We start from the raw sequence: 10,974 nt of genomic DNA on the forward strand, positions 1-10,974 counted from the left end.
TATTAGTAACTATAATATATTTGTATATAAATTATTAAATATAAACTTTAATTTAATAGTTTAAAATATTAATTGTAATTAAAAGGCGTAATTTTGATTAAAAATAATTATTAATAATGATAATTTTTATAAAAATTAGGTGATACGAATAATTATTATTAATTATTCACTTAATATATCAAAGTAAATTATTTTTTGTTATACAAATATTTGTACCACTCATTATTAATAAAAAGTATTTTTATTAATAGCATAAGTAAATTTAGTATCTTTAATTTCATAAAGTAACACGTATAATTTGAATATAACTATCAATTAAATAATTTTATAACATTTTAAGTATTATTTAATACCAATGTATGATATTTAATGGAACAAATTGTATCTTGTACCTAATATTTCATGAATGTATCATAGATATTAATATTTTTTTCCTTTTATAAGAAAAAACAAATATGACTAAATTAGATAATTGGGTTGTCCCAATTATAAGAAAAATGTCAAAAACAAACTTAAAAAAAAATACATCTTCCCTACAAAATCCTATTAATACAAAATTTGTAAATCTCTAATAAGAAAAGAACTTAGTATTGGAGAGAAAAGACATTTTTCAAAAATAAAAAGAAAATAATAATTGAGTAGAGAATTTCTCAATATATCTCTTTCGTGATTGACTTTCATTAAAAAATCTCTTATATCCTTAGTTCTAAAAGGTTAAAGTTGTTTCCAGAGAAAACTATTTCTATCTTTGTCTCTCACGCTGGACAAAAATAACTTAACTATACTAAATTATAGTTAAATGTATTATTTTATATTAAAAGAAACTAATCTATTTTAATCAAAAACTGATTATACTATTATCTATTTCAAGTTAAAAAAACTGAACTCTTGATATTTTCAGTATAGTTTGTGCAGTTAACTGAAAACTACTATTTCATAATATCTATTTCATACTCATTCCGGAACACTACTTTCTCTTCCAACAATATTGGGTATATTATTTCACATTAAAGAAACTTCTCTCTGTGCCCTCGTGGTTTCATCGTGGCCTTGTTTTCCAACTAAAAGAAAGTCACAGTCAAGAATCACACAACCATATAATATCCTCTTCTCCTAGAAACTCTTCAATCCTATTCCCCACTCTCCAATGCTAACTTCTACCCTTTAAAGGCTAAACATAGACTACGTGCATGTATACATGTCATTCACCCTACTTTTCATGACAAAAATCCCATATAAGCGACAAGGTATTATTGGTAGTCGGTCTAAATTAAAAAACCATACACCAACCTAAACAAATATCAATAGTTATCTGCTAATATAACGTAGGTGGCAATACCTACAGCAAATCTGAGGATGTGTAAGGACAATACAGAAAAATGAGTAAACATTATTGAACTTATATCTTAACTCAAGAACTTCCATGTCTAAAAGCGTAAAGATTGAACACATTCGATTGGACACATACACTTATATGTGATCCCGACCTATGCTTTGACTTGTGTTAAAACAAAAACTTCATAATCATCTACACTTGATATTCTAAATGGAACACTGTTTCTATGATTCCAAATATTCTACTTCCTCAAATATTCTAAATGTAGCCTTTTACTCAACTATCTCTTTTTATAAACCAGACTCATCCTTTCTAAGTTTCCACTTCCATTTTCCAAAGTCATATTAAACAATTTTGGGTCCTTAACTTCTAATCCGTCCTCTTTCCTTAATTTTACGTATGTTTTCCACTTAACCTATGTAGTTTTCCTACCTTCATACCCCATCCCCATAAGAATTCCCTCTATAATCTCCTAATCCTTTTCCACTCACTCAGTGGCATTTTAAAGATTGATAAGTAATATAAAAGAATAGTAGATATTACCTATTTGATTAAAGTGACCCTCTCAGCAAAATATATGTACCTCCCTTTCCACATAGCTAACCTCTTCCTCTTCTACAATCATACTCTGCCATAATTCCTTCTTTCTAAAATTATCCTCTGCAGTTATACCCAAGTATGCAAATAGTATTTTCATAAGATTACAATACTACTTACAATTGCTTCTATTTCCTTGCACTTGCATTTTATGGTAAGACTCAGGGGATCCAATTTCCATTATTTTCTTTTCAAATGATACATTTGTGATCTTAATGCAACATTTTGAGTCTCGACCAGTTGGAATGCATTATTGTACCGTACAATCAAAACGATCTTGGATATATTGTCTTGTATAGTTGAGATGATCTCGAACAAATTATTGAGAGAATCACGAAATATAAACAGAGATATTTTAAGAGATATACTCGGATACATCGGAAACTTGGAACGATAACAAAGACGCTTACATTAAATCTTATCCTTAATTAACAAGTTAAACAATAATCATTCATTATGGAAAACAAATCATGCTAGCTAATCCAAACCCATACACAAGGATCCATTATAAATAGGATGAATTTTACACGTAAAAAAACCTTTGATAGTATTTATTACTTATAAATTTATCCATAATGAGTTTACTTAAGCTTAAGAGAGAGAAAATCATCACAGGAACACAAACATAATGGAAGAAGAATTCATTTAGTCTGTAAGAACAACAATAATTATATTTGTAATTAACAGGTGTTGGATATCATGTAATATTTTAAACAAAATGTAGTAGAAATATGTGAAAGGCCTAATTTTAAGAGCATATCTAATATGGATGTTTATACGGAGAAGCTTAAGAATAACTTTCTTTTCTACCACAAACATACGCATGTGTTTAGGAGCAACAAGGTCAGGATCTTTAAGATTGACTAGTTTATATATCTGCATAGATTTCTTCTTTGCAAAACATTATACTTATTTGAAAACAAAGAAATCTACAAGATAAATGTACAATATTAAAACGAAACACTGTGTACGATCTTGAGAGAAACAACATAAGCTAGAACAGTAGTTTTTTCATGCATCTTGAAGAACCCTACTTTTACTAAATATGTAGGAGAAGAATCTAAAGAAAATACTAAAAAAATTAAGAAAAGCATGTACTCTGTGCTATAAAAATGGACTTCAAAAACTTACCCAAATAGAGTTTTGTTCATCTCCTTCCTTTTAAGACAGTTTGAAAGGCACTTCCCTGGGATGGTTTTGGAAATAGAACTATGTCATTTCCGACTCAAGAATCATTGAAGGAATGAAATCAAATTCTGTAGCACGATATTATGCTGTCAAAAGAACAAGTTATTCAGGCAACATAACTGGAGTGATTAGGGGCTTATTTGAGAAAAACGCTTCTAAATTCCCTCCAGCAAGTTCACACATATTCATGAATGATTCCGCAGTAAGAGCAGCAGCATGTGGAGACAAAACCACATTATTCATTTCAAAGAGCTCTTGGGGAACACGAGGCTCGTTCTCAAACACATCCAAACCAGCACCTCCAATTTCACCTTCCATCAAACACTTTACCAATTCCTTTTCATCAATAAGACCCCCTCTTCCAATATTCACAATAAATCCTCCTTTTCCTAACGCCAGAATGACTTCCCTGTTAATTATGTGTTTGGTTTGCTCATTTAGCTCACAACAGAGCACAAGAACGTCGCAAGTAGTTGCAAGCTCAACAACACTGGAACAGAAAGGATATGACACTGTAGTTTTTTTATGCTTAGAGTTGTATGAGATTATGCAACCAAAAGACTCGAGCCTTTTCGCCACTTCCATGCCAATGCTTCCCAATCCAATAATTCCAACTTGCTTCCCTGATAACTGAAGTAACACCAATGCTTTATGCTTTTGCTTGTTTAGTGCACTATACATGCATATAATGTAGAATGATCTAATTATGGAAAAAGGGGATATGACTACAGTTTGAGGTAAGAAGAACAAGCACTAAAACATGCATTTTCCCAGTTGTCACTTTACTTAATTCCATGGAAATTTATCAACTAAGTTCAAATATAAAATCCCTTTAAAATTAGTCAAATCAGATACGAAATACACTTAATACTGCAACATAATACTGAGGACAAAACAACAAAAAGAACCATTTGTATAAATCAAGTGATGAAATATTGTCGGCATGTCTTCCTGGCAAGAAATACAATTATTATTTATTTGACAAGCTTCATAAAAGTTACAAATATAGTTGAAGTGCGCTTTCATAATTGTGTGAATATCAAATCTCAAATTTACTCATACTTGGCACTATTTCCTTTTTCTATTTTATAATTCTTCTCAGCATTTCCACAATAGTAGTTGAAGCATTAAAAAGTAAAAAAATTAATAAAAATACTTAATATTACAAAAACTGCTAACAAAAGACTCTTACTACATTCTTTTGTACATATTCTTTGGTATTTAAAGTTTATCATAAATCACAAAATTTTGTGAATCACATTTTTTATGTTGAGATTTTGTAATTTTCAATAAATATTAATCAATAGAGGATATTATTGATTCAGAGCATCTAACTCTATGGTTGATTACTATGTGTTAAACAACACTGGTTAGTGTACATTTGTATTTATGGTTGATCTACTTCTCATGAACCTGAAACCAACACTGGTTAGTGTACATTTGTAATTGTGGTTAATCTGTTTCTGATTAACCTGAATATTTGGGATTTAGGATTTTGATTATATATAGGATCACAAATGGACATGTAAATATGCATAGGAGGAGAGAGATTTTCGGAAGCACTATGTCCCACATTCAGCATATAATAATTAATGAATCTCTAGTTTAGAGGGCTATAGAACCTAACCAGAGCAAGTACCAACTTGTTATGTTGTCTATAAATAGAGGTTGAATTGTCCATGTTTTACTCACCTTAAGTGTGTTAATTCAAAATATATAAATATAAATAATAATATTTTTTTTAAGAGATTACATAATATACCCCTACTTTTTGTTGTAAAATATTGATTGCAAAAGAACATTCGGTTACAACGTTACTATTTTAATTGGCAACGTTAATATTTTACTAATTGCCAACGTTAAAATTTTATGAAAGAATGTTCAATTTCTTTTATTATTTTTGTTGCAAGGTGCTTTACATGTTCTATAAATAGAACAACTTTTCTCATTCCAAACACATCAAAATTATTTCTCTCATTTTCTCATTCTCTTTTCTTCTAAGAAAATCCTGGTTTAATTTATACTCTTTTTAGAGATCCTTACTAGTTCTGAGATCCTCAGAAAAGTTCTGGGAAGTTCCTTGATTTAATTTATACTCTTTCGAACGTGTCAAAAGTCGAGATCTTCTCTAGACAGAACTTCCAGAGGCTAGCAAGATGCTCGCAGCAACGATGGCTTCTGATCGCATTTGTAGGGACCGCGGATGAGGATGAAGAAGAGGGAGACGAGGAGACAACTTAAAGTTCGTTGGAGTTAGGATGATAAACCCTAATTTTCATGTGTCATGCCTTTGTAATGTTTGAGGAAAAGTGGAGAAAATTTTCTCTCTAGAGAAAGAAAAAGAAATAAGAAGATGATGTACTTGAGTAATTTTTTGTATACTTTACCTACAAATGAAAGAAGTACAATCAGGTATTTTCTCGTTTACCATTCTTAAATATTTTAAATATTTTAAAATTGCGGTGCAGGGCTGTAGGTAATTTTATTTAATTACTTGAAGAAATAAGTTTGGCTTTTCACCAAATGATATTACTCTAAATATAGAAGTAGAGAATATGTCATTATATATTTATATATGAACGACATGCTAATGATTGACACATCCAATCAGATAGTCTCTAAAAACTAAGGTTTCTAGGATCAAATTTTGAAATGAAAGACATAGGTGAAGCCAATGTGATTTTAGGTATTAGAATCATAAGGAAGGGAGATAGTATATTACTATCTCAAGAACGATACATTGAGAAACTTCTTAAGAAGTTTGGGTTTTATGATCTAAAACTAGTGAGTACCCCTTATATGATGCAAATTCTAAATTAATGAATAGAGGAGAATCTATATCTCAGCCTCAATATGCCCAGATATTGCTGATGTAGGAGGTAGACTGAGTAGGTACACTCAATGTCCAAATCAAGAACATTAGGATGCACTTTCCAGGCTTATGAGATACTTAAGAGGTTCAATGGATTATGCCATTGAATATAGTGGATTTCCCGCTATACTAGAAGGGTACAATGGTGCTAACGGGATCTTTGATTCAGATGAGACAAAATCCACTAGTGTTTATGTATTCACACTTAGGGATGGTGCAATTACATGAAGATCAGTCAGGCAATCAATTATTGCAAGATCAACAATGAAATCTGAGTTTGTTGCTCTTGAGATGGCTGGTAACAAAGTTGAGTGGTTGGAAAACTTCTTAGTGAACATTTCGCTAGGAATGAAACCAACCCCAATTACAATGGAAAAATTGACATATATAATTTAGATACAATTTGGTGAAACAACTACTAAAGAGTAGAACTATTTCCATTGATTATGTGAAGTCAGAACGGTATCTAGCAGATCCTTTGACAAAACCTCTAGGAAGACAAATGATATTAGAAACATCGAGGGGAATGAGACTTAAGCCACTTGCAAACAAACAAGTGATGGTAACCCAACCTTTATGATTGGAGATCCCATAAATAAGGTTCATATGGGTAAAAACAAGTCACTTGTTAGTTCTGATAGCACTAAATTGACTTTAATCAACTATTTCCCTTCCTATGATGTGTATGTGTGAAAGTGCTAAAGACTGCATTATTGAGAGGCTAAACTTTGTCATTAAAATTCTATGTGATGAAAGAATTTTAGTTTAAACAAAGTTTTAATGATTTTCATATCCTTATGGGTGGTGTATGGTTTGCAGCATACACTTGATGAAATCACCTATATGAATGTCGAGTAGGGCCGCTTGCATGAGATTTTGGCATGATCTCTAGAGCACTCATGAATACCGGGCACGTACATAGCCTAGTAAGCACAACACAGCGATAACAAGGATAGTGGGGTGTATTGTGATTGATAAACCTCTAACACACGTCAAGTGTCTTTGGTTCATATAACTTGCTATATCAACTACACTGTGTATTAAGTATCTCAATCTAAGACTGGTTCATATAACTTGCTATACTTGCTTGAAGCATTACATCTTATGAGACCTAGGATAAAAGTTTCTTATCCTTATCTTTCTTTTAATGTTTGAACTATTTGAGTCAAAAACCTTTTATTTCAACTTTCTTTTGCAATAAGTGAGGGATTGTTGTAAAATATTGATTGCAAAATAATGTTGGATTACAACCTTAATATTTTACTTGGCAACGTTAATATTTTATTAATTGTCAATATTAAAATTTTATGAAGCAACATTCAATTTCTTTTATTAAGAGATGCAACGTTCGATTTCTTTTATTCGATATTTCTTTTATTAAGAGATGCAACGTTCGATTTCTTTTATTCTATTTTTTCAAGATTATTTCTCTCATCTTCTCATTCTCTCAAATATTCTGGAAAGTATCCTGAGGAACTTGCGTAATACACCGCGGATAAATTTTTAAGGATAATAAATCTACACGCCTCAGGAAATTTTGTTTGTGTTTTGTCAGCTTTTCTACAACATTTTTTAACAAATATTATATAAATACTACCTATTATTTTATTTTATTTTTAATTATTTTAAAATTCCACTAAAATGATCTATTATCTCCATATATTTTTTGTCAGTTTTATTTAATTTGTACCACTTTTTCGTATTTAATCTTATTTTCATTTTTATGCATGTAATGAATTCTTAATTTAATCTCGATGCATACAAATTTATTAAATAGCTCTCATACATTTTATCTTATATTTAAAGTTTTTCTTGTTTGATTTTATTTATGGGGCACATTTTTAATATGATCTCTGCACATAAAAATTTCCTTAAGAGATTAAAATTAAATGATAGCCTTAATTACTTTTTATTTTATCATACATTTTTTGTTAATTTGATCTTCAATTAGTAAAAAAAAATTATCTTTAATTTACAAAAGGTAACAATATAACTTTCAAAAGCTTTAATCAAATGCTTCAATTTTGACAAATACAATAACAATCCATCAAAACATCGCTGTTAATATATATTTTCATTATATCATATCATGTGTTGTATACAAATTAGATTGTGTAAATTAAAATCGTAAGTTTTTAATAGATTTAATTAGATTTTCTATTAATAATAAATTCAAATTGCATAAAGTAAAAGCAAAATTAAAAGGTAATTAGACTTATGTTATACTTTTAGTTTGTATAAAATTGGGATTCATAGTAAAAACTGTAAAAGAATAAGAATATATATATATATATATATAACAATGCAAACCTTGGACCCTAATGGGAATAAATGCCAGGGCGCATTGTGGTGATTCTGCGTCCTTAACCACCGATCTGCCGCAGAGATTTTCCTCATTCCGTCAATGAGCAGACCTACGGCCATATCTGCCACATCCTCCGAGAAAATAGCTCCGGCGCCGGCGACCTGGATTCCGCGGCGGCGACACTCACGGAGGTCGATGTGATTTGTTCCGGCGCTGATGGTGACGAGGAGGCGGAGCGATGGGAGGAGGTGGAGGACTTCAGCGGTTACGGAGTAGCCGGCGGCGTCGCAGAGAATAGCGGTAATAGAGGGAGGGTGGTGGAGTTGAAGGAAATGTTGAAGCGAGAGATCTGAGAGGTGAGAATTGAGAAAATGGAATTTGTGAGAGTAGAGAGGTTGAAGTGATGAGAAGCAAAGAGGAGGACCCAGAACCAGCACTTTGGGAAGACCTTTCATGTCAATGCTGCTATGGTTTGCTTCTTCAAGCTTTGGATTTAAGATGCTTCACTCTCTCTAAACCCCATAACCCCAATCTTCTAACAAAAACAAAACAAAACTCACACATTATGCAGAAAAAATATATTTATTTATATACATCAAAATATAAATTATCCTTCTTATAAAAATATTTTTAATTTTACATAATTATTTTTAATGTAATACTATAATTTAATTAAAGAAACGAAAGTATATGTCAAGGAAAAACAAATGATACTGTAATATATTTTCTAAGAAAGATAAATAATAATTAATTGATATTATTTATGCAATTAAATTTCTATATAAAAAGAATTATCTAAAATTATATATATATATATATATATATATATTAAATGAGTTGTAATTCGAATTATGTCTTAACATAGTTCTCACATTTTCAAAAATTAACAATTGTAATTCAATTTTCAATTTTCAATTTTTGAACTAATAAAATAAAGTTATCTTTCGTAATAACTTAATAATTATTTTAGATGTAGACTCAATTGTATGAAAATATAAAGAAAACGTATATAAAATTAAAAATCACAGGAAAGTTACATTTTCTTTTTTAATATGATGACCTTGATTTTAATTTTACTTTTCTTTCTTATTAAATTATTCATCACGCGAAAGATATTTTCCATTTATGTTGTCTTGGTCTATCAAATAAGAGGACTAATACTTTTGGAAGATAAAACATCACATGTGTTTCGGGTGGAATCGAAGTTAACGGTACGAGTTTTGTGGTTTCATCTAAAATTCAAATATTATTTAGAAAGTAAACTTTTGTACGTCCAAATAGTTGGTAGAAGATATTTTTATATCAAAATTTAATGTTTGAAAGTCAGCGGATAACGTAATAATAAATGCACAAATCTAACTTTTTATTTTAAATTTTTATTTATAAGTTTTGTGGTAAATTTTTCGTTAATTTAACTCATGTACTATTGAGAATAATTATATTTTACTTTTAAATTGATCAGTTTTAATATTAATATATTCATCTAGTTTATCTAGTTTATGACAGATAAATATTTTTGGTGACTGACAAATTCATTATCATATTCACTAGCCTGGTGACTATCTAGGTTAATATATGACTAGTTGATATAGATATAAATTTTGAATTATCTAAATTAATACATGATTAGTCAACTTGTGTACGGAAACTCTAAAGTGTAGTATGTTCATTCGAACTAGTATAACTAACTAATTGACCTATTTGATATTCTGATCACTTAAATTATAATTAACTTTTCAAATGGTTAACCAAACAATCATACCATACAAAAATTTCACTGATTACATGAAAAACAAATAATGTTATATATATATATATATATATATATATATATATATATATATATATATTATATTTCTCCCAAAAACCAAATACAATCAATATTAAAAATATAATTAATGTTATTTTAAAAAAAGAAAGTTCTCTCTTTTATATCATTTTTTAAAATTGAATAAAAATATATTATTACCTATATTTTATTTCATTTTTATTATATGACAAATAATAAACTTGATGTCTGGATATAAATTTATAAGAAGACGAGAATAAATAAGTAATTATAAATGTAAGGGTAACTAAAACAGTTTTATATTTTATTTTAATTAAAGGATGAAAATCGAGGAGTAAAAAAAAAAAAAGAGAACAGCAAAATTATTTGAATTTACTGACATGAATTAAATATATTCATTTTTTACTTATTTTAGAAATATTATTTAACTTTGTATTTTATTATAATAAAAGAATACAAATAGTAATAAAAATTAATGATACAATCAATAATAGTAATATTATAGCCCATTATATTTTTATGATATTTTCTATATTAATAAAATATTATCATAGAATTATTACCTATGACTTCTTTTTAATATTATTATTTTTATGAGAATTAATTTTAATTTTGTATCATTTTGAATCAAATAAAGCGTTAATGTCCATAAGATAATATCAACAAATAGAGAGAATAAGCAGGTTTCATATATTTAAAAATAAAATATAAGGAAAGATGGAGTTGGTGTGATACGCTGCTTAAAAGAAGTGTGATACGTTTTTTTTTTATAATATAAAGTTTCATCCAAAAGCTTTGCACTATTTATGGATATTCTTTAAGCATAAATTATCAATAAGTATAATAATATGAGAAAGAGAAACACTTTGTCATAGGAAGAGATTTAT

The 10,974-nt window shown here is 28.9% G+C and overlaps 1 protein-coding gene across 1 annotated transcript; it reads right to left on the reverse strand.

The window, feature by feature from the left end:
- Nucleotides 1–2,715: 2,715 nt before the first annotated feature.
- LOC108337779 (glyoxylate/hydroxypyruvate reductase HPR3) lies at nucleotides 2,716–8,825 on the reverse strand. Its single transcript, XM_017574372.2, has 2 exons — nucleotides 8,304–8,825; nucleotides 2,716–3,751 (listed from the first exon to the last, which is right to left on the reverse strand). Exons 1-2 carry the CDS (start codon nucleotides 8,751–8,753, stop codon nucleotides 3,224–3,226), a joined length of 978 nt encoding a protein of 325 aa, XP_017429861.1. The 5' UTR covers nucleotides 8,754–8,825; the 3' UTR covers nucleotides 2,716–3,223.
- Nucleotides 8,826–10,974: the final 2,149 nt, after the last annotated feature.

This window comes from Vigna angularis, chromosome 9 (assembly GCF_016808095.1).
Source record: "Vigna angularis cultivar LongXiaoDou No.4 chromosome 9, ASM1680809v1, whole genome shotgun sequence".
In the NCBI taxonomy this organism is placed as follows: Eukaryota; Viridiplantae; Streptophyta; class Magnoliopsida; order Fabales; family Fabaceae; genus Vigna; species Vigna angularis.

Coding starts and splice junctions, on each gene's coding strand:
- LOC108337779 (XM_017574372.2), bottom strand. CDS start 8,753: ATGAAAGGTCTTCCCAAAGTGCTGGTTCTGGGTCCTCCTCTTTGCTTC. Junction 3,752..8,303: donor TATTCCCATTAGGGTCCAAG/GTTTGCATTGTT, acceptor GTGTTACTTCAG/TTATCAGGGAAGCAAGTTGG.